We start from the raw sequence: 27,840 nt of genomic DNA, 5'->3' as shown, positions 1-27,840 counted from the left end.
CATAGGCAATAACTATGTAATTATAGAAAATAAACGTAGCATTTTTAGTTGCTTTTTCTGTTAGAGCAGTTGCAACTAGAAAGCCTAAAAATGAATCATTAGTCACATGCACATATTTTTTAATCTTTTAAATTAGAAATATGAGTATCATTTATCTGTAATAATTAAGTCCTCTAGGATTAACACCTTATGTGGTAGAGGTAGAAATTGAGGACGTCAAGAACAAATCTTTATAATTTGATGTGCACAAAAATACAAAATTATCTTTTAAGCCATTACCCTTTTGATGATATAAACAATGCTTGTACATGCGATTGTTTCTATATAGCCTGTCTGGGATACAAATTTTATGTGCCTTGCCTTAAGGAGTCTTGTCCAGGTACCTTTTTAAAAGATCAATTATATATAAGTATATTGTATCTGTCTCTCTAGCCTTTTGGTTAGCTTTCAAATATCTAAAGGACAGTCATTTAGAGAACATATCCTTTGTTCTTTGAAATTTGAATTACATTTGCATAAACTGTAAAAATTAAGAATTAGCAGTATTAAAAATGGACCAATTTTAAGCATAAATATATAAATATATATAAAATAAATAAATATATAAATATATATATATATTTACTATTATTAAAAGCTTGATTTTTGACATCTTAAAAATAGCTGCTATAGTATTTGTGCTGAAGCAGGGAAAAACTTAATGGAACATGTGATCTGATGGTAACAAATTATCTTTTGGATAACAATTATTAATTTTGCCTAAAAATGCTTGCTATGTAATAGATCAACCATTAATAATAATTAATTTGATTGCTGCTTGAAGCAAGGAACAAACGTTTTCTACCTTGAAAACAGACGTTTAAGTCCTCCTGTGGCAAGCTTAAAATGAGGTAAAAATAAGATAAAGCCAATTAATATATCCTAACAACCTTTGAAGACCATTTACTTGAAAACATTTAAAGCCCATAGTTAGGAGCAAAGGCCTGTAACAAACATTCTATGAACATTATACACTGAAAAATTTAAGATCCTAACTTCTTGTATTGAAACAGAGACAAACATTTTTTCTCACCTGAGATAAGACCCTTATTAGTCATCCCTTGAGGCAAAAACCTTCTACTGAAATTGCTTTGTTGTTTCTTTAAAGTTAAAAGCAAATGCTTTTATAATTATCAGAATGTAAAGCAAAAACCCCAACCCTTTAAATCCACAATAATTTTGTATGGAGTAGACAGGCCAAATGTTAATGCCTTTATAGCCTTGTTGACCTTTCATAGATTTGAACTGCATTTTAACCCACACCTGGATAAGTCAAGAACTTTTTTTTTTTAAGCCAAACACTCCCTAGGTGGGGCCTGTAATGCAGAAACAATTTCTCAAAGCTTCCTCACTAGCTTCCCCTGAGGCAGCTCTAAGATTTGCATTAACTCAAATGTAAATTTTTATCTGCCCTAGAATCCCCTCTTAGTCCTTGGCAAGAACAATGTATGAGATTCCTCAAATGTAAATATCTTCTAATCTGAGCCTTTTATCTAAGACCAGACCCAAAACTACTTGTCCTGCAAGGACATTTTTGATGATTAAACAAACCTGTAATTCCATAGTCAAAGGAACCTACTTGATATCAAATACATTCCCACTGAGATCTCCTTTTTAATCTTGGAGACAGCTGTATCACTCTTAAAATTATCTTAATTACAAAATATGTTAAGAATCGTGAACCTGCAAACTGAAAACTGCAGCCAATGACACACTGGCGATTTTTATTGTAACTCAATTTTTCCTTGCATTAGAGCACAACTGCAATTTTGGAAGCAAATCCCAATTTTAAACAATCTACTTTCTTTAAAATCAATGGTACACACATTTTTATAGCACAAGGTTTGTCTGCCAGTGTAACTTATGTTCAAGTGTATGGCAGTGTGACTTATTAAAGAGACATTATTTTAAATCTTAATCTTTATTAAGTCTAATTTCTAGGTTAAGATTCACACAAAACACCATGCCAATTTATGAGCATCTTAAAGGCCTGTATTTCCTGGGTTGCGTCATGCCACGTGTTGTTTAAAAATGGTGACTACCCTAAACTACCAGCTTTAACCTAACTTTTTGTTAATAACATATTCCTTTTAAATCATGTCCAATGACTTAAAAGCCGATACTCTATGTAGTCAAGACATGCAAAATATACCTTTAAGACCAATTATAAACAAGAACAAAGCATGAGTTGCGTTAGGCCACGTGTAGCTAGTTAAGACGGCTCCAATACTGAATCACTAGTTGTAAACTAACCTTTTCTTAATAACACTATACCTTTTAAATAACCAATTAATTTATAACTCTTTAGTCAAGATATGTAAAACCTTATACTGATAAACCAATTAGAAACAAGTATAAAGCGACTACACGAATTTCACAAGCCAAACCAAAGTTTTCCCAAACTTGAGGCTTCTGGGCCTTTAAAAGCGGCTTTTCCCCCCAGCCATGTTTGCCTCTTGGGTGAGTGAGCTGGGCTTCTGTGGCACGGCTTTAAATCAATCCCCATACAAACTGCGGCTGGCTCAAGAGATTGCCAGCAGATGAAATCCTTACCAATTTTTCTTTTTAACATGAAACAAACAGTCATTCACACAAAAACACTGAGAAGACATAAACATACACATAGACAAACAGTTGGTGCACCGGGACAAACAACAGAAAGATACACAGAAAGAAAAGCGTGCCTATTGTTAAGCAGTTACATCCATTTTCCTCTTTTAAGGAGGCTGCGGACCTATGCCTATATTTAAAACCCTTTTCTTTTTTGCCTAAATCAGCTCTTATGAGCTTTGGACAAATGCCTACCAAATTCCTTCCCCATATTCCACTGTCTGCCCCCTAAGCGAGTACAGCACTGGGTCCATCTGCCTCACTTAGTCCGTATCCTCTAACTCACCATGCAGGATACTATCTTTTCCTTTTTCCGTTTTCCGCGAAGCTTTGCCAAGACAGGGTCACCTCAGGAAGTCTTCTGGAATCCATCCCCACGTTGGGCGCCACTCTGTTGGGTTCCATAGCTGCCTGCAGCTATTACGAAGTGGGTAGCTGGAACAGAAGCTGAGAGATGAATAGGGAAGGGGCGAAAAGAAAAATGGCCAAGACAATGTTCACTGATCGAGGCTCACAAATATTAAATTATTGTTGATTCAATAATATGTAATATTTTATGTAGTAAACTTGCAAACTTTGTCTGTTAGCCTGTTTGAGTTGTACAGTTCCCCAATGATTGCAGTAGTTTCATCTCCTCTGCCAGCAGCTGTATGCTCCTAAGGAAGACGACCCAGTCTTTTCTCCCATCCTCTGACTACTAGTCGGCTTGCTGCGTTCACGAGCTTATCTTTTCTAGAGACCATACATTTTGTGCCTGGCTTCTTGGCTCCTTACAAGAGCCATGCTTGCTATGAAGTGTATCAGAGCAGCATATTCTGGGGCCAACTTATATTCTATTGTATTTAAATCATACATTCTGTTCAACCCTTCATTTATTGAAATGCATATTAGTTATTTCCACCATTTGGCCCGGACCAATACTACTGAACACAAGTGTACAATTGGGTGAGTAGGGGAAGGAAGAGAGAAATACAGAGAAGGAAGACAGATTACTCTGGAATATTATGAACCTATAGCTGTGTTGCCATATGTTACATTTGAACCCAGGTGTTGTACATGTTAGATGAGTACTGTATTTCTGAGCTGTTACCCTCAAGGCCTAATTCAGTAACTTCTTAGAAGCCATCAAATGAACTTTTTGTCTTTATTATCATATGTGTGAAGCAGTTTCTCACTGTGGTTTTAATTTGAACTTCCTAATTACTAATGATATTGAGTACCTTACTGTGTTGACCACATGTTTATGGGGAGGGTCAAATCTTTGCCCCCTTTTCAGTAGGGTTGTTTGTGGTGAGTTGTCCAGATTCCTTTCTACCTTGAAGAGCCAGGCTTTGTCAGCCACATAGCAGTCCTTTGTTGCTGTTCTGTAGGTGATGGTTTCCTGTACAAAGCAATCTAAATATTGATGAAACTCAGTTTCTTTCTTTGGTTCCCTGTTCATTTAGAGATAGGGGACAATTTCTTTCCCTATGCAATTTTTAAGAAATTTTACCTTTTTAGTATTAAATTTAGATTTCAAATCTACTTTGAGATTTGAAAAAAGTGTAAGGTAGGGTACAGACAGGATGGCTCAGCCAATAAAGGCTGATGTTGCCAAGCTGTAGGTACTTTGTTCTTCCTGATCTTCTTGTAAATAAAGGAGTTTCTTATTCAATTTTTAGATTGTTCATTATTAACATTTGGACATGTAATTGATTTTGGAAATTTTGGTTATAAATTATATAGCTTTCTTGAATTTATAAGTTCATATTTTTTCGAGGACGCATTAAAGTTTTTTATACAGAAAATTGTCTCATCTATAAACAGAGATAATTTTAGATTGTAATTTTGAAATGGGCGTGTTTTCTTTCTTGTTCTCTCATTTTCCTATTTAGACTGCCAGTACTCTGGGAAGAGACGTGGGGAGTGAGTGCCCTTGTCACTGTTTCACCACTGAGTGTGATGTTAGCTACGAGCTACTCACACGCCATCTTCTTTGTGTTGAGGAAATTCCATTGTGTCCCAATTATTAAAAAAAAAATTACTTAATCATGAAAGAATGTTGTGTTTTATCAAATGCTTTTTGCATTAATTAGAATAATGGTGTATGTTCCCCCCTTTCTATACTAGCTTGTTTATCACATTGATTGGATCTCATATTTTAAACTACCCTTGCATGCATTCCTACACAAATCCCATTTGATCATAGTGTATAATCCTTTTAATATGCTACTTAATTTGGCTTGCTAGTAATTTCTTGAGGATTTATGCATCTGTGTTTGTATGGGATATTGGTCTGTGCTTTTTTTTTTCCTAGAATGCCCCTCTGAAATTTTATTTTACTTTAAAACTCTATTATCTTTAGTTTTAATGAATTTTCACTCTCACATTATAACCACTGAAAAAATTATCTTCTGGGAATTTCTTATAATAGCCAAGAATGCATACTTCAGAGAGGGAGGGAGGGAGGGAGGTAGAGGGAGAAGGAGAGAGAGAGAGAGAGAGAGAGAGAGAGAGAGAGAGAGAGAGAGAGAGAGACAGAGAGACAGAGAGAGAAAGAGACAGACACAGAGAGAGAAAGACCGCGACAGACAGAGAGACAGAGAGAGGGAAGAAGGAGAAGGAGGAGGAGGAGGAGGAGGAGGAGGAGGAGGAGGAGGAGGAGGAGGAGGAGGAGGAGGAGGAGAAGGAGAAGGAGAAGGAGAAGAAGAAGAAGAAGAAGAAGAAGAAGAAGAAGAAGAAGAAGAAGAAGAAGAAGAAGAAGAAGAAGAAGAAGAAGAAGAAGAAGAAAGACAGATAGACCAGTAGTTACAGGTTTTGAACCGTTTACTTTTATTTGTATGCATGTGATGCTGTGGCTGCTGCATGCATGCGGTGTAGGTGCCCATAGAGTCCGGAGAGGACATTGCTTCTCCTGGTGCTGTAGTTAGAGGGTGTGAGCTGCTGGGAGTTGCTACTGAGATCCAAATCCAGATCCTCTGAAAGATCAGCACAGGCCCCACTGAGCCGTTTCTTTAGATCTAAATCATATTCCTAATGAAGATTTCATTCTAATCATGTATTAGAGATAGAAGACTAAAGTACCACTCTCCTGAGGAGGGAAGGGTCCAGTCACCCATTGTTGAGTGGGGATATTGGTCTGTGTGCTTTTTCTAGTCTCCCCTTCCATGGAATTATATTTACTTAAATTTTATCTTTAGTTTTACAATCTTTGTTTTTATCTTTCAATCTCTAGGGAAAATCAGCTCCTGAAGTAGCATCTTTTAATGGGCACTAGTGAGTATTGTTCTCCCTTGTCCTCAGTAGCTATCGATGTGACCTGTGGGACCATCCTTCTCATAGGCACATCCATTGAGTAAAATCATCTACGATTATAAGATCAAGTTTGCTTCTCCTTTCTTAACTTTCTCTTCTCTGGACTCTTACTCATTCTTGTCCTTCCATGTTGTGAATGACTGGCCTTAGATGTTCAGCAACAATGAAAACATGAACATTCTCTTATAGGATGTTCAGTCAATGCAAAATGGCATTCATCAGAGTGCATGGGGGGGGGGGGGTACCTCTCATCACAAGGGTTCTCTCAGCAAGGATTCCTATTTACTCTTTGGTCTCTCTGGCTTCCTGGAGTCTATGGCTCTAGCATGAGGATGAAGGTCTACTGTAAGCTCCGTGTCCCCTTGAACACTGGTCATTCATTACAGGGAAGTATGGCCAAAAGCTGAAGAGTATTCCCACTTCACCAGACGGTAGGTTTCAGTTTTGTTCATCTATGGCTTATGCTCTTCCACAAAGAATCTGATGCACTTTATATAATAAATAGAAGAGGGTAAAGTAAGTAGTTGAAATAATCAGTGCAATGTGGAAATCGGGAAATTAAAATAAAACTGGGGTAGGAGTTACATAGGTTTAAACCCTGGGCATTTTTTCACTTATTGAGTTGATGTACATGTTTGACCCTAAGTTTTCACAAAGCCAAATAAAAAGTGAGTTGTTATGACTAATTATGTAATGTACAGCATTCCCAAATTTAAAAACAGCCCAGTTGTTCTGGAGGAAGCCTTTTCTGTTCATAAGACTCACAGGTATTTACTTAGATCTAAGATCTATTTTTTTTGTGTGTGTGTGTGGCCTCCTGTAGACTCTATGTGGTAACAAGCATCCTTAGCAGGCAATTTCTGACATTGTCTTAATAACTTAATGAACCATGGTATAGTGCTGAGTTTATTCCAAATAAAATAGGATAAAATTCCAGATGAGACCAAAAAAAGTGTTTTATAGGTGACTTTGTTAGAGCTTAACAAGCAAACAATACTATTTTGAAAACTTCCATGGTTATAGGTTGTCACAACATAAGCAAGCTTTTATATTTTTTGAAAAGTGTGTGTGTGTGTGTGTGTGTGTGTACAGATACCTAACAAAGCTACATTTGTCAGATCTTAAAGTTGGAGTTACAAACATTAAAAGTTGCCTGATGTGGGGGCTGGGAATCAAACTCCAGTCCTCTTTGAGATCAGTACAAGCTGTTGACCATTTAGATATCTCTCTAGCCCTTCAACCAAGCCTTCTCAGCACACTGGAGTTCAGGGGAGGGGAGTGTTCCTTGGGGTTATAAAGTTCCCATTTCCTCTTGCAGCTTTCTGAGGCTTCTTAAGACCAAATGGTTACTTGTAGCCAGCAAAGTCCATTCTCTCTAGTCTGTGAAAATGGAGTCTTACCTAAAATGGGCTAATAAGAGAAGCAAAATCACATCCTTTATGGGGCCTCACCATATTCAGGGAGGACTTTCTCTAGGACATGTGCATGATGTTGGGGTCCTTGGGCCACACCTGACTGTCATAGAACTCTGTGCGCTTTTGGTGTCCAGTTGGAATGGTGTTTCTTTCATGAGCTCTTTATATAAGCTTTTCTAGCTGTACAAATGACTCCCAAGCCTTTCTTCACACAGTGCTTTGTATAATTTCCTATCCTGCCTCATATATGTAAAATACAGCCTTAAAGTTGATGTATGTGTCATAATCTAGATGGAATCCTTTACCTTTGGAATAAGTGCTGCTGAATACACATTTTTTCCCACATTCTTGAGATAGCTTAAGAATAAAAATGGCATTTTTAAAAATGTGGAGGGTTTTATTTATTTGAATTTTTTTCATATAATATCCTGGTTACAGGTTCCCTTCCGTCTATTCCTCCCAGTTCTTGCCCACTTCCCATCTCATGCAGATCTACCTCCTTCATGTTTCATTAGACAACAAACAGGCTCCTGATGGATAATAAATATAATATAATGATGATAAAACAAAGTCAGACACATCAGAATAGGACAAAACAAACAACCAGTCACAGGAAAAGAGCCCAAGAAAAGAAATAAGAAACAGATACAGATGTAGAGACCCACTTGCTCAGACACTTAGGAATTCCATTAAAAAAAAAAAAAAAAAAAAAAAAAAAAAAAAACCCAGAAGCCATAATACATATGCCATGGACCTGTAGGGTCAAAAAGAGAGAAAAGGATAGTATTAGAAAGGAGGAAGAGCCAGGCAGAGGTGGTGCATGCCTTTAATCCCAGCACTTAGGAGGCAGAGGGAAGCAGATTTCTGAGTTCAAGGCTAGCCTGGTCTACAGAGTGAGTTCCAGGACAGCCAGGGCTACACAGAGAAACCCTGTCTCAAAACAACAACAACAACAAAACAAAAAGAAGGGAGAAGAAGAAAGAACTATTTTATGACAAGGACCCCCCGCCATGATGACATTGAGTTCATTGTCTGTGGGCATGAACTGCTGGTATGCAATCTATCCTTCAGAGCAGTTCATTTTCCTGGTAAGCTTCCCTTGGAGAAAACTAGGTTTGCATTTGCAAGTGGTTATCAACTGATCATAGCCACTGAGTCAGGCATGTGGACCCTATTCTCTCCCCACCAGTGGCCTCAATTTCTTTTCTTTTATTTTTTTAATTGAATATATTCTTCATTTACATTTCAAATGTTACACCCTTTCCGGGTTTCCTCCCCTCCCAGAAAATCCCACATTCTCTGCTTCCAAGAAGATGCCCCTCCGCCCAACCCACTCCCACCTACTCCCCTCGATTTTCCCACACAGGGGCATCTACTGAGCCTTCATAGGACCCTCCTCCCCCAACCCCCCCACCCCCCCAGCCCCCCCAGCACCTCACCCCCCCCCCCCCATGATCAACAAGGCATTCCTCTTGCCACAATCACCGCTGGAACCATGTGTACTGTTTAGTTGATGGCTTAGTCCCTGGGAGCCCTGGCTGGTTTGGTTGGCCAACATTGTCATTCTTCCCATCGGACTGCAAACCCCTTCAGCTCCTCCAGTTCTCCCTCCAGCCTCGCCATTGGGGACCTCAAACTCAGTCCAATGGCTGAGGGCTAGTATCTGCCTCTGTATCTATAAGGCTCTGGCAGGGCCCCTCAGGAAACAGACATAAGAGGCTCCTTTCACCAAGCACTTCTTCTCATCCTTAATAGTGTTGGGGTTTGGTGACTGTTTATTCGATGAATCCCCAGGTAGGACAGTCTCTGAGTGGCCTTTCCTTCAGTCTCTACACCACACTTTGTCTCTACAATTGCTCCTATGAGTATTTTGTTCCCTTTCTCAAAAAAACCTAAGCATTTTAGTCTTCCTTTTTCTTGAGTTTCTTAAGGTCTGTGTATTGTATATTGTTCATCCTGACATTTTGGACTAATATCCACTTATCAGTGAGTGTATGCCATGTGTGTTCTTTGTGATTGGGGTACCTCATGTAGCATGACACTTTCTAGTTCCATCCATTTGCCTAAGAATTTCATGAATTCATTGTTTTTAATAGCTGAGTATTATACTCCATTGTGTGTGTGTGTGTGTGTGTGTGTGTGTGTGTGTATGTATCACATTTTCTGTATCCATTCCTCTGTTCAAGGACATCTAGGTTCTTTCCAGGTTATGGCTGTTATAAATAAAACTGCTATGAACATCGTGGAGCCTGTGTCCTTATAACATGGAAAAGCATCATACGGGTATATGCCCAGGAATGGTATAGCTGGGTCCTCAGGTAGTACTATGTCTAACTTTCTGAGGACCCGGAAAACTGATTTCCAGAGTGGTTTTACCAGCTTGCAATTCCACCATCAATGGAGGAGCGTTCCTCTTTCTCCACATCCCTGTCAGCATCTGCTATCCCGTGAGTTTTTCATTTTAGCCATTCTCACTGGTATGAAGTGGAATCTCAGGGTTGTTTTGATTTGCGATTCCCTGATGACTACAGATCTTGAACATTTGTTTAGGTGCTTCTCACCCATTTGAATTTCCTCAGTTGAGAATTCCATGTTTAGCTCTGTACCCCATTTTAATAGGGTATTTGACTCTCTGGAGTCTAACTTCTTGAGTTCTTTGTATACATTGGATAATAGCCCTCTATCAGATCTAGGATTTGTAAAGATTTTTTCCCAATCTGTTGATTGCTGTTTTGTCTTATTGATAGTGTCCTTTGTCTTATAGAAGCTTTGCAGTTTTATGAGGTCCCATTTGTTGATTGTTGTTCTTAGCACATAAGCCATTGGTGTTCTGTTCAGGAAATTTTCCCCTGTGCCCATGGGTTCAAGACTTGGACTCACTTTCTCCTCTATAAGCTTCAGCGTGTCTGGTTTTATGTGTAGATCCTTGATCCATTTGGACTTCAGTTTTGTGCAAGGAAATAAGAATGGGTCAATTTGCACTTTTCTACATGCTGAATTCCAGTTGTTCTAACACCATTTGTTAAAAATGCTTTTTTCCACTGGATGTTTTTAGCTCCTTTGTCAAATATCAAGTGACCTTAGGTGTATGGGTTCTTTTCTGGGTCTTCTTCTATTCCATTGATCTTCCTGCCGGCCTGTGTACCAATACCATACAGTTTTTATCACTATCGCTCTGTAGTAGAGCTTGAGGTCAAGGATGGTGATTTTCCCAGAAGTTCTTTTGTTGTTGAGAATAGTTTTTGCTATCCTGGGTTTTTGGTTACTCCAGATAAATTTGGAAATTGCTCTTTCTAGCTCTAGGCAGAATTGATTTGGAATTTTGATGGGGATTGCATTGAATCTGTAGATTGCTTTTGGCAAGATGACCATTTTTACTACATTAATCCTGCCAATCCATGAGCATGAGAGAGATCTTTCCATTTTCTTAGATCTGCTTCTATTTCTTTCTTCAGAGACTTGAAGTTCTTGTCATACAAATTATTCACTTTCTTAGAGTCACCCCAAGATATGTAATATTATTTGTGACTAGAGTAAAGGGTGTCATTTCCCTAATTTCTTTCTCAGCTTGTTTATCCTTTGAGTAGAGGAAGGCTACTGATTTGTTTTAGTTAATTTTATTTTTTTTATTTTTATTTTTTGTTGAGTATCTTCTTCATTTACGTTGCCAATGGTAAAACCTTTCCCAATTTTCCCACTCCCAAAAGCCCCCATCTCCAAAGATTCCCTACCCCTCCTCCCACCCCCTGCGTCCATGTATATGCCCCTCTACCTGACACACTCCCACTTCCCCCCCAACCCCCATCCCCCATCCGTTTCCCTTTGTTGCGGCCTCTATTAAGCCTTTACCTGACCAAGGACCACTCCTCCCTCTGATGCCCAACAAGGCATTCCTCTGCCACATTTTTGGCTGGAACCATGTGTACCCCTTGGCTGATGGTTCAGTCCCTGGGAGTCTTGGGGTGTATGGGTGTCTGAAGTCATTGTTCTTCCCATTGGGCTATAAACCCCTTCAGCTCCTCCAGACCACCCTCCAGATCCTCCGTTGGGGACCCCAAGCCCAGTCCAATAGTTGGTTGTTGCTAGTTTCTGCCTCTGTATTTGTAAGGCTCTGGCAGGGTAGGCCTATTCTTAATAGCCTAATACTTAATTAATGTCAGTAATGTGCTGAAGCACATTTTGAAGATGTATCTCTGTATATGTAGGGAACTAAGTTTGAATCGGAGCAAACAGATTATAGAAAATCCGAATTCAGAGCTGGGAGCTAAGCCATGGCTTGGAGCTGGGGTTCTGACTCAGTGTGTAATGTACTGGCTGTGTAAGCATGAGGCCCTCCCTGAGCTTGGGTCTGGACTAGTGAAGTCCAGGCATGACAGTGAATGCCTATAATCCTAATGCTGGGAAGACAAGGGCAAGAGGATCTATGAGGCTTGCTGGCAGACCAGTCTCACTGAATCAGGGGGGTTCAGGTTCATTAAGAAACCCTATCTCAAAATTAAGGTATAGAGGCTAGAAATCAGTTTTGCGTTCTTACAGAGGATCCAGGTTCAGTTCCCAGCACCCATCTAGCAGCTCAAGACCATCTGGAGCTACAAACTGAGAGACTCTAATGCCACCTTTGGGTTTCTATGGTAACTACATGCATATGGTTCAGCCATGGGCATACAGGCTTCTGTGAGCACTGCATATATATATATATGTGTGTGTGTGTGTGTGTGTGTGTGTGTGTGTATAGCACATCAAAATATCCAAGTAAAACACCCATACACATAAAATAAGTATAAACAAATCTTTAAAAAATAAGGTACAGAAGGAACTAAGACAGGTACCTGATGTTGACCTCTGGCATCAACACAAACGCATGTGCATGTACACACACACACACACACACACACACACACACACACGGCGGGAGGGATGGAAGAAGGGAGGGGAATAACGAGAGGATGAGGAAACCTCCCTTTGGACTTTATTGAGAAGTCAGTGACAATCCCCAGCTGGTACCATTCCAGAAAGCTTCTTTGGGAAGGGGAGAGCAGAGGCAGATAGAAGAATTATAAAAAGAAAGGAAAAGGTAAGACTGAACTTTCTCTTGAATGAGCCCATTAATACTCTTCATCCCTGCCAGTCTTCATCAGAGAGCACCAGGCTTCTAAGTGATCTTGATGTTTTCCTAAACAGACCTTTTGCTTTGTTTCTGATCATAGCTGGTGCTCAGGATCGAATCGGCTGGGCTTTTGGCCTCGGATTAGAGAGACTGGCTATGGTCCTCTACGACATCCCTGACATCCGCCTTTTCTGGAGTGAGGATGAGCGCTTCCTGAAGCAGTTCCGCCTGTCAGACATCAATCAGAGTGTCAAGTTTCAGGTAGGATGACTTATAAGACTTAGGATATCGTCAATATAAATGGTCATTAAAATCTAGGAGGTTCCCCTACTTGAACATTGCTGAATGTTTAGACAATATTTTAAAATCAGTGTGACAGTCTGGGATACTAAATCCCCCTGAAGTTCTTTTACTGTTGAGAATAGTTTTAACTATCCTGGGTTTTTTGTTATTTCAGATGAATTTGAGCATTGCTCTTTCTAGCTCTATGAAGAACTGGGTTGAGATTTTGATGTGGATTGCATTGAATCTGTAGATTGCCTTTGGCAAGATGGTCATTTTAACTATATTAATCCTGCCAATCCATGAGCATGGAAGATTTTTCCATTTTCTGAGATCTTCTTTGATTTCCTTCTTCAGAGATCTGAAGTTCTTGTCATATAGGTCTTTCACTTGTTTGGTTAGAGTCACACCAAGATACTTTATGCTGTTTGTGGCTATTGTGAAGGATGTCATTTCCCTAATTTCTTTCTCAGTCTGCTTATCCTTTGAGTATATAAAGGCTACTGATTTGCTTGAGTTGATTTTGTAGCCAGCCACTTTGCTGAAGTTGTTTATCAGCTGTAGGAGTTCTCTAGTAGAGTTTTTTGGGTCACTTAAGTAGACTATCATGTCATCTGCAAATAGTGATAGTTTGACTTCTTCCTTTCCAATTTGTATCCCTTTGACCTCTTTATGTTGTCTAATTGCTCTAGCTAGGACTTCAAGAACTATATTGAAAAGATATGGAGAGAGGGGGCAGCCTTGTCTAGTCCCTGATTTTAGTGGGATTGCTTCAAGTTTCTCTCCATTTAGTTTGATGCTGGCTACCAGTTTGCTGTATATTGCTTTTACTATGTTTAGGTATGGGCCTTGAATTCCTTTCCTTTCCAACACTTTTAGCCTGAAAGGATGCTGAATTTTGTCAAATGCTTTTTCAGCATCTAATGAAATGATCATGTGGTTTTTTTCTTTGAGTTTGTTTATGTAGTGGATTGCATTGATGGATTTCCTTCTATTGAACCATCCCTGCATCCCTGGGATGAAGCCTACTTGATCATGGTGGATGATCGTTTTGATGTGTTCTTGGATTCGGTGGGCAAGGATTTTATTGAGTATTTTTGCATCGATATTCATAAGGGAAATTGGCCTGAAATTCTCTTTCTTTGGCTTGAACGTGCACTGGTCTTGCTACAGTCTCTAAGAGTTCATATGTGCAACTGCCCTGTTGTGTATAGAAAGCATTGTTTGGTTGTATTTATCCACCACCTTTGGTTTTTACAATGTTTTTGCGAGTTTGCAATGACCCCCTGATAGTTGGAAGGAAAGAGTGTGTTAGAGATGAGTCATTTAGATCTGAGCACTCTGCAGTCTATTATTCTCTTCACCTAGACCAGATGTAGGTCCCTATCTATGGGGGGGAGGGTTTCTCTCCTGAAGTTTACAAAATATACTAATATGTACATCTAATGGTAAGTCATTGAGTTGTTTTAATATGTCCTGTTATTGGAGAAATAGCAAATTGTTTCCTAGGATCTTTGTTCTGTCTAACCACAGGATATTAGCCCATATAATGTTGTGAAATATGGATTCTACCTTGTAGAGTGGACCTTAAATCTAATCTAATATTGGTTGATTACTCCTATGACATTCATTCCACTATAGAACCAATGGGCTTATCCAGAGAGTCAGGTCATTATTGTAGCTCCCATGTTTCATATCTGAGTAAAACTAATGGTAGCTTGTTTTCATATATTGGTGAGTGTAATACTGTTTAACACTATGAAAGCCAGTCATTAGGGATAAAGTGTCCAGATATGTACCAGTTTGATTCCCCCATGCTCTATTACTCTGTATAGCTGAATGTATCTTAGCAATAGGACTTGGGATGTAACCAGGAGCAGCAATAAACACATGTAGGATATGAAGGTCTATGGGACAGTATTGGCCGGCAGCTTCAACACAGGCAACCCATTCCTGGCATTGGGCTTTCGATGTATTAGCCTATGGTGTCTATAAGGGACATTGTTGTCCTCTTAGAATGTAACTCCATTTAAGCATACACATATCCTTTCTCCATGTATATATATGTATGTGTCTATGTGTATGTGTACATATACACAATTCTTGTCAGCTTAATACAAATCTAAAGATATCTGCAAAGAAAGAGTTAAACTTGAGAAAGCATCCCTAAGGTTAGCCTGGTGGTGTGTCTGTAGGGTTTTGTTTTGTTGTTTCTTTTTTTTTTTTTTTTTTAATTCAGTGATTGATGTGTAAGGGTCCTACCACTGTGGGCAGTGCTATCTCAGGGCGAGTACTCCTGGGTATATAAGAATGTAGGCTGAACAAGTCAGGAAACTTCATCCCTCCATGTTTTCTGCTTTAGTTCCTGCCTCCAGGTTCTGACCTGTTTCTGCCCTGACTACCTTCCTTGCTGGAGTGCGATCTGTGAAAGCCCCTGCCATGGCCTGTTAATTTCTTCACTCAATAACTAAGCCCAAGGCCACTTCTCCACTTTTCGGTGTTTGCTATAAATATTACCTTGCTTCAAGATAGCAAAGTATGTATCAATTTTTCTTGTTGCTTTGACACATGACTACAAAGGTGGAGACTTAGAGTTGTCTCATGTACGTAGGTAGTCTGGCTCTCTGAAGTCAAGGTGGGAGTTAGTATGTTTCCTTAGGGAGGTCCCAGGAGGCTGTCTATTCCTGTGTTTTTACCAGTTCTCCAGACCTCTAGTATGACTACATACCATATAGCCTTTGAACTCCTGAAATCTCATCATTTTCTCTGAATTTTTGCCTCCTCCTTCCTAGGATTCCCGTGATTCCACACTGCTAATAACTTAGTTCAGGATACTTTTCTTTTCCCAAGATGTTTATCTCATTTTTATTTTTTGTTTTGTTTGAGACAAAAACGGTCTAACTCTGTTGACCTGGCTTGCCTTGAAATGACTGTGTAGAACAGGCTGTCCCCAAAGTCCCAGGAATCAGTGTGCCTCTGCCCTCTAAGTGATGCACCACCACGCCCAGCCTCTCCAGACCTTTCTTAAGTTGCCTCTGTAGGGACCTTGGTACCTCTCTCTAGGCATAGGAACATATTCACAAGTTCCCAAGTTCTAGATGTCTTTCTGGTAGCACATTTTGCCTGCCTCTACTTTTCAAATAACATTGCTTGCCATCAACTATTCTAATTTTATTAGTGGCACCTTTTACTATTTTCATACAGTCGCCATGTTTATGTTCCTAAGAAGGAACTAGGAGCCTCTTGTCATAGCTGTCTGTAATCCTAGAGAATACTGACCAGAAGAGTAGAAGTGTTGAGAAAAGCTTTCTGCAGCTGTGATCTTATGACTTCACTGGCTAGGAACCTCCAAGATCCTGTTGTGTTGGGAAGAGATTTGTCTTCTTTATCTTCCCTCGAGTCCTCCTAACTTATGCCCCAGGCTCTCTTGGACTTGGTAGTTGTATCCTCTGCATCTCTACGGTCTTGTAAATTAGCTCCTAGCAGTGAGTGTGTTCTGGCTGCAAGGGCAGTCTCTGATTTAGAGCACCCTGAGGCCTTATCTGGGAGACTCTTGTAACACTTTCAGAGACATTTCTTAGATTTACTAAGGAGTAAACTTGACTTACGCCATTTTAATATTTGGTCTTCAGCGCGCATACTTTGGTCAAAGATGACACATGACAGCTCTCTTTGGCCCACCTGAATAATGCTTTCAATAAGTGGACAAACATTGTGGTTGCTTTGTCATGCACGTGTTCTCTTGCTCTGCAGGAGAGCTTTCTGCCCGATGCTCCATGGCTTGGTGTGCAGCCATCTAAGTGTATGTACCTGTGTGGGGTGTTTTTCCGAACTCCCAGGAAGTCACACTTGCATATTATTGCCCTAAATTTAGTGCATGGTAAAGCAGCTTGTATCTATCCTTCAAATTTTTTGAAACAATCTACAACTGTGAGGTCAATATTTAGCCCTATGTAGTATTAATATACCATGCATTTTATTTACATAGCTTGCTTAACTGTCATTAATCACATGTCTGTCCATAGTAGTTTACCAATTATTTAGCAATAGTGCCTGTTTTCATTTCTGCCAGATGAGGGGTCTTTGCAGGTTGCCTTCATTGTTTGTTTCTATGCTGTTCCTAAGCCTGGGTGATGCTCCCTTCGGCCTTACCCTGTGACATCACTGAGAAGGCAGCACTGCATTATCCTGCTCAACAAGCCTCTGACTTGGGTACTGACACTCCCTCATCTCAGCAGCAGCTTTACCCTAGTGTATTATTCAATCAGGACTTCAGCGAGTTATTTTTTTAAAGTTTATTTGACTTAAAATTCATGGATAGATTATTCATATCCAAAACGTGGTACTCATATGTAAATGGGTTTATTAACCTCCTTTATTAATCTAATCACACCAAACCACATATATTAGTGATTCTCGAACTTTAATACCCCAATGAGTCACCTGTGGATCCTGTTAAACATGGCTTCCATGTGTGGACTGGGGGTTTGAATTTCCTCCTACCTGCATGTTATTACTGAGTCGTGAGTCCACAAGCACACACTCTGAGTGGCAGCTGAGGCCTCATTTGTCAGTGAGGCAGACCCTCTGGCCTGGTTCTGAGTCTTCTTTGTCTGGTGCATTCTCCTTGTGAATTTAGCATTACTCTGTATAAGTAGATCTATAAACCTTTCTTCTTGCCCTATTTTTTTTAAAGTTTTTAAGAATTACAGTTACTTTTACTCTCTTTAAATTTTTGATGAACTGTTTAAGATTCCTTCCTTCCCTTTCTTCGTTTTTCTCCTTCCCGATCCTTCCTCCCTTTATTGGTACTTGTATTTCTCCTTTATCTTTATGCCAAAAGTGAAGATGTGTTAGTCTTTAGATGAGAATGAATAGCAACTAGAGAAAATGAAATAAGAAATTTAAAAAGTAAATTCAATAGACAAAGGAGTTGGGATCAGGCATCAGGTGGGAGCTGTGTTGGTTTATTGTATCCACTCAGTCTTGGGGAAGCCAGTTGTGCCTAGTCACCCAGGGAAACTCAGTTTCTCTGAGCCTTCTCACGGCAGCAGTCATCAGCAGTGATGTCAGGACTGGAGGTTTGTAAAGGGGACATTGTGTATTGGCTCTTTCCCCTTAATTATCTATACTGTTGAGTAGGCATAACTCAATAATTCCTCTGTATGTGGTCATAAAATCTTTATTGTTTGTCTGTGTGTGTGTGTGAGAGAGAGAGAGAGAGAGAGACAGAGACAGAGACAGAGAGAGAATACTTGCTGTACTGTGTAGTTGGAGTCCAGAGGACATCTTTTGAGAGTCGCTTCTTTCTTCCCGCTGTGGGTTCTTAGATTCCAACTTGGGTTGTTAGGCTTGGCTTATGATCACTTTCACCGACTCAGCCATCTCCCTACCCAGTCCATGATAACACTTGGCACTTATTTAATCCTGTATGCAAACCGTGAGTTAATACTTTACCTATTACAACTATGATGCACCCAATGGACTTGGTGGATACTATGGATATATTCTATATATTCTGAATGTATTGGTTGCAACCACCAAGTAAACCTAGCCATAATAACTCAACTCAGTAACAGCCAGAATTTTAAGCTAAGCTTGAGTGTACATAGCTGTTAATTTTCAGTAGGCTCTATTTTTTACCTATATAAGGTAGACATGGAAATTTTTAATTCTCAACTCCAAGATGTGTCTGACCTACAGGAAGAAGCAGATTTACTGAGGCATGTCAGTTAACAGAGCTGAGGTGGAAGTGCACATAGGTGATCGAGCAGTTCAGTAATACTGACCGGAGAATGTGGAGGTCAGACTTCTCTTTTTCCTTTCTCTCATCCTTTCTTGGGAGTTAATTCTCTGAATCCTTCCACATCTCTCTAGAATTGTTTCAGAGCTCTCACCTGATTATATATTAATCTCCTGGCTTTGAGGAGCTTCTAGAGTTGCTGTTTCTGTCATTATCATAAATGGTGTCTGATAGAGTAGGATTGCACATTACTTCCTTCCTATGGTTCACATAAATTTGGTTGTGAGAATCTCAAGAGTTTTGGTGTATTGCAGTGACATTTCTTTTAACTGGTACCATATGCATTTTTTCTTCTTAATCAAAATGAAACATTTTCTTTTGCTGGAAAAGAGATGGTTCTTCCAAGAAGAAGGGGCCACAGGAGTGCACAGGAAGATGGGGACAAACACTTAGTGCATGTTCTGTAAACAGCTTTGGCTCACAGGTGTGAGCAGTGCAGAGGAAGAACAGGCACAGTTGGGGATTGTTCTTTCTCATTGTGTTGCTAGCTTTTTAATTATATTCTTTCCCCATTCCCTCTTTTCCCTCCAACCCTTCTCAAATTTATAGCCTCCTTTTCTTTATTATTATTTTATATGTGAATATATAGATGCAATCTGCTGAGTCTGTTAGCATTGCCTGTGTATATATAATTTCTAGGCTGACCAATTGGTATGGGATAAGGTATTAAGGGCTCATTCTTAGGAAAACAGATCTCCGTCTCTCAGCACTCATTAGTTGCCTGTAGTTCTTTGTCTACAGAGAAAGCCCCCTTTGATTTCCCCTCTTCCAACTCTTCCACATTAGCACTTCTGTGAGTGTCATCATTGCTCAGGTGTAGTGGAGGCAGCCATATTGCTAATATTTGGAAGAAGCTTCCCTCTCATATCTAGAAAGCACAACGTCACAGCCAAGTTTCTTGTCGTCTGACTCTTAAAATCTTTCCACCTTCTCTTCCAGGTGTCCCCTTAGCCTTAGGTGTAACAGTTTTGTTCCAGATGTATTCACAGGGGCTATGCACCCCATAATCAGTTGTCCTCTGCATTTTAACCAGTTGTGAATTTCTGTTATAATCTCTGTCTGCTGCACAGAGAAGGTTCTCTGATGAAGAGTAAGAGCCAAAGTTCTCTGTTGGTGTAAGAACTGAGACTGCAGTTAGGAATTATGCTGATCCAGTCAAGTATTGCTGGTAGGCTCTCCTTCAAGATCCCTGACCTCACTGGCTGTCTTCTCCAGACCTTGTCCTGTTATTCCTCACACCATATCTGCCCTCCTTATCCATTCATGCCAGCATACCTTGTACTGAAGGCCAGCCTGGTGAGTCGTCCTTTCTGCCTAAGCCTCTAGTATCCTTCCCATCCTTAGGTAGAGCCAAGACCCCACACCCAGAGTTCTACCTATTCTTTTCCAACCTCTAGGATTAGGCCAGAGCATGCATTTTTTTTTTTTTGTCCACCCAGACCCTTTGTTAATCAGATTTATTTAACTTTGTGTGTATGGGTGTTTTACCTGCATTCATGTCTACCCACTTGTGCACAGGACCCTCAGAGTCCAGAGATGGCATCATAATCTTTGTAACTGAAATTACAGATGGTTATAAGTTGCCACATGTATGTTAGGAATTGAACCTGGGCCCCTGCAAGAACAACAAATGTTTTTAACTGCTGAGCTATCTTTCCAGACTTACTTTTTTAAATCTTTATATAGTTGTACATAAAGCCTTTAGAAGAGACCCCACCCGCGATATGTAATCCACGCTATTACTTCTGTCTCCACCAGCATCATCTTATATCTCTACCATCATTAAGAACACAGGCTTTTCTGAGGGTCTCAACCTCATTCCTGTGACTCTTGGTCCTGTATACCCTCAGCTACTCTCAGCTTCCTTTGACAACATGGACTTTCCACAACCTGAGCCTAAAACACTCAAAGGTTTCATTGGCCACAGCCCATTTTATCTTGTGTTTTAAAGCTTTGTGTTTTTATTGGAATATATTCACACAAACCTATGGCCTTTGACTACTTTTTAACTGTAAAAATTAGTAGACTTTCTTGTGTTTTATGTTTAGAGAATTATAACTACTATTTTTTAATTAAGGCACTTTAACACACACACACACACACACACACACACACACACACATACACACACACACTCACACCCTGCCTTCTCCTGTTCTTCTCCCATGCTTGCTGATTCCCTCGCTTTTCTCAACTTGCCCTCCTACTTTCGTGTTTCTTGGGGTAAGCTAAGGAGTTTGACTAGGATTACTCAAGGGACTCAAGCAACTTACAGTGGCTGTACCACTGAGGAAACATGTGTCCCTCCCCTGGTGACCATGAACTGCTTACAGCTTCCTCAGGCAGGTATGCTTGCCTCTGATTGTCATTTTTTTAGCTATTAATAATGCACAAATACTTCCTGTGGGTAGACAACATGTTAACATTAAATCTTGCCACCATCTATAAAATTGACCAATGGGCAACATTAAGAATTATCTGTTCAGATCAACTGCAGGCTTTTATTTCTATTACTGCGAGAAGAAAAGGGATGATTTGCTGCAAAGAATCATTTAAACTGCACACTAACAGTTGTTGGTAGAATTTTAGAAAGATTTCATCAGAGCAGGCAGGAACGGATAAAGATAGAGACAACATGTCATTTAAGTGGTAATAGATAGGCCCATGGTTTGGGATATGGGAAGAGATAGGATATGGGAAGAGATTGATGCTTAAAGGAGGATTATAGTAGTAGGAAGGCTTCACTTAGAGAAGACCCAGTTTGGAAGTGGGCCGGCTAAGAACAGTAACAGCAGAACTGCATGGTCACCTGCGCTCCAGAACTCTGAATGGGTTTTGCTCACATTTGTCCCCTCAAGCCTTAATGATGGCAGAGAAGCATCACCAGTTACCACACACAACAAGAGGAAACACACACTTTTACCCTCCTTTCACTTTTTATCTTTTTGAATATAAGGAAAAGACTACCTGGGGTCTTCACCTGACTTTCCTCACATCTCAAGGTAGCTGCTGTGGTCTAGAAGCCCACCTGCTATTCTCTAATACCTAGACTGCTCTTGCCTGCAATGTTTTCACTTGTAGAATTGTATAACCAACAGCACCAGGGGCAAGTAATTAGACTGTATCTAAAAGGATGCAGCTTAGTACTGACCCCAATTTTAATAGTCATTTATGAAATAAAATGATAGGCTCCTTATAATATTATTCTGCCTAAAATCTTTCTCTCTGACTAGTGCCTGGGGTCTCCCTTACTTTCTGGCTTGGAACTCTGTCTCAACAGAAATTTTCTTTTGTCTAGTATCGACTTCAATTTCACGGAACAAACATGCTGTTTGTGGCTTTAGAGTGTTATTATCTGTTTAAACTAAAGGTCATCCTGGAGCCTTAGACTAAATCAACTGTATTAGCCCAAAGGAAAAAGGTCTTCGAATATTGACACCAAGGTCATTTAGCCTAGGAATTCGACTTTCAGAGTTTTGAAAAAACTAAAAATGTTTATCAATGAATTGCAATAGAAAATCCAAAGTTTATTTTAATGAGCTGGCACCAAATTAGATTAAAGTAACTTGCCTGTAAGAATAACTAGCAGAGAAGGTAAGTATAGTTTAAAGTGTCTTTACTTCTTGGTTTATAAGAACATGCAAGTCTCCCCAGTTATTCCATCAGAAACATGTCCCCCCCCCCACCCCCTGTGCATAGAGGGTGAGGGGGATTTAGATGCTTCTGAGGTGGTAGGACTTAAAGGTTGTCCTCTTTAAGACAGAGAAATGACAATGACTTCACAGCTAAATGGTGGCACAGCTTTTCAGACTGTGCAGTTATATTCATGTTTTATTTGTGATCTGATGACCTCAAAAATTAAGAATGTGGCTAAAGAAAGCACTAATTTATATAGTGGATAGGTTAATTATTTCTCGTATCACTTGGATAAGTAATGAATCAAAAGTTTCCTTTCAGGGAGAGGGAGGAATTTCTTTTCTCCAGGGTTTCTCTGTGAGATGTGTAATTTATACTTCTGAGATGTAACTCACTGCTAAAGAACAGTGAGTATGAAGAGGTAGCCCTTGTGAAGGCATGCTTGGCATGGGGAGCCCCAGCTGAACTGCTGCTTCAGAGTTAATACTCTATTTCTTTCCATTCCTTTTAAAAAATGTTGAAACACCGTAGACAAATATTTATCCCTTTGATTTGCTCAGAGTGGTGTAGACATGGAAGACTGCCATCCTGTTGTCTCCATATAGCTCTCCCTTACAGTCTGTGCCATGCTTCTCTGGAGAGGAACAACATGAAGAACTCAGTCCAGCCCTTTGCCTTCCAAGTGACATTCTCCTGCTCTGCACACAGATGTCACTGCTTGCTTTGTCACCGTGCCTGCCATTCCTGTTATTGCTGTACACTCTTCATGTCTAATGACACTGTGTAGGGTTGTCTCAGAGTTGTAATCATATAATGAATGTAGTTAAAAATGAAAAGTGCAGAGAAACTTTGTGGAAAATGCACAATCAAATTCTACAGTTGATATGGAAATGGAGGTCCTGTATTGGCCAAGTAACGATCTGCAGAAATTGAGAACTTGTGAACCACATGCAGTGATAAACAGTCCCTAGAGAATCTAGGAGTCTGGAAGAACAACATAGCACTCCTGCCTCCACTGTCCTGTGTGCATGGCTGTGTGGGTCCTGCAGTACCAAGAGGAACAGTCTGCATAGATGCAGCAGGGCTACCTGGAAAAAGGAGAAATTACCCAGGATTCCTCATTAGCTAGAAATGAGTCCTGGGGTGTGGACTGGGGTTTGGAAATCTGAATGCAAAAGGGAATTTATTAGCTTACAGTCTTTGAAAAACTCATTTTACCATGAGTGAATCTTTGATTCTTATTGGAGTAAATTGAATTGAGGAGATTGAACTAAATGAACTATGGTAATGTAAAATTAAAACCTAATTATATATCTGATATTGGAAGATTGAAATGCTTATTTATTTAAAGTGGTTCCTGTGTATTCTTTTTGAAAAACACTTACCAAATTAGAAATATTTCCTTCAAATTCTAGTTTTCTGAGAGTTTTATTTTTATCATTAATGAGTGTTAAAATGTATTAAACCCTCCATGTATTTTGAGATATTCTCATGAGTATTTCTCATTTGTAACTCTAGTAATGGTGACTATTCTTTTAACCACTTCTATTCTTGAAAAACACAAACATAAGCTTGGTTATAGTACCTTCTTTTTTTATTTGTGGATTGGGCTTGCTAATATTTGTTTAGGATTTCTATGTCTTTGTTCAGGAGTTACAGACTTGTTTTCCATCTGTTTCATTCCTCTTGGGTTCAGCTGTTAAAGCAAGTATGGAAGCACTTCCCTTTTGTAATCTCTGAATGTGTGTTTTGTAAGTTGATGGTATTTATTAAACATTGTATCTCTGGAAGTGTATTTTGTACTTGATGGTGTTTATTATACATTGTGTCAAATTTATCAGTAGCTCAAATTTTATTTTTGGTTTTTCTTTGGGGGGGGTTGGTGTGGGGCATTATAAACTGTCTTAGGCTATCCAGATTCTAAGTTTTATTTTGTATCAGTTGATTAACTTCTGTTCTTCCTCAGGAACTGTCAGTTGTATTTAAATTTTTAGATAAATTGGTATAAACTTGTTTATACTATTTGTTTATTATTCTGATATTTTAAAACTTTGTATTTAGTAATTAAACCTATGTGCTGATGCTATTTTTCCATATGAAGCTTTCTCTTACATTTTGTACCATTTCATCTTTTCCTCCTCACTCTAAACTTGCTCATTCTCCTTTTCTAACTCCTCCTTGTCTTCTATGCTGGTGACTGATCCAGTGCCTTCCATATGCTAAACATACAGTTTGCCCCTGATCTGTTCTACTAGCCCTTTTGATCTCATCATAGAATGCTAATTTAGCAAGGGATAAAATTCTTGAAGAGCATCATTTTTCTCTTGTATTTTGAAGATACTACTTCAGGCTTGTGTTCTGGGGAAGTCTGATCTTAATCAGTTTGTTTCTCTGTACATAGTACTACCTTTTGGCTTAGGTATTACTTAAGCATTTTTCCTAACATTTGAGGCCCTTCGATTTTATTATGATGCATCTTGATTCGGATTTCTGTTTATAGCAGAAAATATTCACTAAGTACTTTTGGTATCACAATTGACTCTCAAGAAATCTGAGTAGCACGTCTCCACAATTCCTTTCTTTCTTTTCCTGATCTTCCATTTGTACATATTGAAGCTTCCTCTCTAGAATTAGGTCATGTTCTAATTGATTTGGTTGACTGTGCTTTTCTCATTATAAGTTTCCTATGTCTGAATACAGCCCCATTAGGTCATTTCAGCACATTTGTTTCCCCTCACTTTTGCTTTTTTTTGGGGGGGGGGGGCCTCTACTGGTTTTGTATGTTTGTCCTTTATGTGTTCTCTTTGAGAACTAGTCTTCTACATGTATTTAGAATGCATACCTCTTCATTATATAGTTACCATGTTAGTGAGGTTTAAGTTGATAACTAATGAACTCATTAAATATTCCTTTTCCCCTGGACACACAGCTCCCTTTAAAGAAGGAGATGATTCAGTTCCTGAACTCATTGAAGCATCATAGGAAGATTTTGCAGTGAGACTCTGTGAAAATAATTTCTTTAACATTAGCATCTTCATAAACTTTTAGTCCAAATCTGTACTTATTAAGTCAGCCCTTTTCCCTGACTTCACATCAGTTGGTATAGTCCACTCCTCTATATGTACTCAGGCTTTTGAGCTATTAGTAACTCTACTTTTTTCCCCTCTTCCTCGTGTTTTTAAATATTAAAACAATATTCTGATCTTGAGATATAATATAATGTATAACCTTTTTAGGAAGTTTAGATTATGTAGATGAGGTGTATATACATTTAAAGAGTCAAATTAATATTCATAAAGCAATAAGTTGGCTGCATATGTGTTAATTATATTAGTTACATGTAAACAAAGTTTAGCACATAAATACTTTTTAAGCTCATAGTTCATTATCAACAGCATATTCACATTAGTCTCTAAAACTTCTTACATTGAAAACCTGATCCTTTGTGATCTTCTTGTAATTATTCCTTGTCCCTCTTTTCACAGGTTTCACAAGTCATTCTGCTTTTGACTTTGTGAGGTTGACTTCTGTATGTAAAAGCCACACTTTGTTTGACTTGCTGTGACTGTCTGTTTCCCTTTGCACATTCATGATTAGCATATATCAACATTTTCCTCCATATAAAAATGTTATGTATATTCATTTGTTTATTCATTTATTTGTCACTAATAACTGTGAGTAAAACTATAACCTGGGTGTTTCAATATTTTTCCATTGATCGATTAACATACTAAAATCTAATTCTTATTCTTTGCTTTGCTCTCTAACTACTTACCTCTTTATTGAGTATAGCCTCATTATAATCAACCTATCTCTGGTGGTAGGTAGGGGTAGACAATTGGCTGCAGTATCTTTTCTGATTGTGCATCTGTTTTCACATGGGTGTGACGTGCTTCTCAGATCCACTACAACATGATGTTTGAATGTGTGGTGAGTAGTTGTGGCCTGGGATTGGAAGCCCTGGTGGCAAAGAGCCACTTGGTTACCCAGTGGCTGTTTTGTGCCCATTGTGTCTTTGCTCCTTGTGTTGCAATACTTGAAGTCTATGTGTGTTCTCTGGTAATGGATAGTGAGTGGGATTTCTTCATCTCTTCTCCAATCTGGAGTTAATTCCTTGTTAACTCCTTGCTTCACTTCTTGCTTAATCTTGCCAGCTATGCTTCCACTACCACCGTCACCCTGAGGAGGGGGTTAGGAAAAGAGTGGACCACATCCTTCTCAAAAAGGTTATACCAGATCTTCAAAACCCTCAAAACAAATTTTGGGTTTCACATCATGCAGAGGCCCGAGGGTATGGTCATACGGCATGGGTTAGGAGGATCAGAACTTCATCTATTACTGTCACTTCCTCTAGAACTATTTGTAAAACACCTTGGTAGCAAGACACTCTCAATGTTCACTCCTTCCTTGCGTCTTTGAAGCCAAAGAGCTCCGGTGATGCTGGGGCCCTGGTCTAATGGCTAAGCTGATATTGCTGAGTGTGAGCCTCTCTCCCAGACTTCTCTCCGTGCCTCTTTCTCTTCCATCTGGTTGTCTCTGTCCTTCTCACTATATGTTTTGCAGGTGACATTTTCTCTCATTCTGTGCCTGCCACCATGTTAATATGTAATTCTGATTCAAGTTAGGTTGTCAGCACAGCAAGGAAGAAATGGTCTCAGGCTGCATGGAATCCACAGAGGGACTCATTTCCCTGTTGTTTATTGAAGCTGTAGATGATGTGTGTGAAATCTGACAGGATTTTTTCCAAACACAAGAACATGATGAATTATTCATTCCCAAAACATTTCTAGCATATACTCTTGTGTCAGGCACTCCATTCCACACTGAGGCTACAGAGAAGCCTCTGTCCTCTGGTAGCTCATGGTGGTTGTGGGCAGTAGTGTATATAAGGGCTTTGATAAAGTAGGCTGACTTCCTATGACATTTGTCCTGAGCATGAACGGTCAGACTATTAATGAGAAAAAGATGGGAAGCAGCACCATGGTGGCAGGGTGCAGCCATAGTCTGCCGTTCAGTTTACAGTGTTGGTTGGAGGAATGCTTTGAAATAGGAGGGAAAATTGGGGGAGGGGGTGAGGCCTGTCTTTGCATTTTGTGTACATGAAAAGAATAAAGCATTCCATTTTCTGATCAGATTACCACATTTGTTGACAGTGTCAGTAGACAGTAAGAAGCATTGGCTGGGACTATGAGGTTAGGAGTCCAAGTGAAACCCACCACAGGAATGATGTAAAAGCAAATAACACAGGAGTAGAAAGAGATGGAAAGGTGGTTCTGGATCAAAAGAGTTTCCAAAGACAAGACTTAAAGGTGGTAGGCTGCTGGTGAGTGACCTAAGGCAGCAGTGCAGTGATTGTCTCTCTCCTTATCTAGAATGACATTATCTAGAATGGCTTCCATGGAGAACAACCAGGGTCATCTTTAGCTGACTTTGTCAAGCCTAGACTTTTAGTCACCAGAAGTAGAGCACACATATGATCCAGGGTGATCCCCAGGGTCACGTTTGAAACTGAGTGGATTACAGAAAGGAAAGAGGAAAAGAAAAACAATTCATATTTGGAGAAGTAAATGAAGAGCCCAGTTTTGGCCAAGGGAGGGCTTGCGTGTACCACTGGTTCTTTGTTGTCCTCTTTGTCTTGTTCTCTGTGGCAGAGC

At 39.5% G+C, this 27,840-nt stretch overlaps 1 protein-coding gene across 5 annotated transcripts in view; it reads left to right on the top strand.

Moving 5' to 3' along the window:
- Fars2 (phenylalanyl-tRNA synthetase 2, mitochondrial) overlaps nucleotides 1-27,840 on the top strand; it is a 481,251-nt gene that overhangs the window by 245,757 nt on the left and 207,654 nt on the right. For all 5 annotated transcript variants that reach the window (XM_052156697.1, XM_052156696.1, XM_052156694.1 and 2 more), the window contains one exon: nucleotides 12,566-12,726. In XM_052156697.1, the coding sequence (XP_052012657.1) occupies nucleotides 12,566-12,726 (161 nt within the window). The remainder of the gene's footprint in view (nucleotides 1-12,565; nucleotides 12,727-27,840) is intronic.

Source organism: Apodemus sylvaticus, chromosome 14 (genome assembly GCF_947179515.1).
Source record: "Apodemus sylvaticus chromosome 14, mApoSyl1.1, whole genome shotgun sequence".
NCBI classification, from domain to species: Eukaryota; Metazoa; Chordata; class Mammalia; order Rodentia; family Muridae; genus Apodemus; species Apodemus sylvaticus.
Note: the sequence above shows the minus strand (reverse complement) of the source record. Positions and strands in the feature narration are given on the sequence as shown.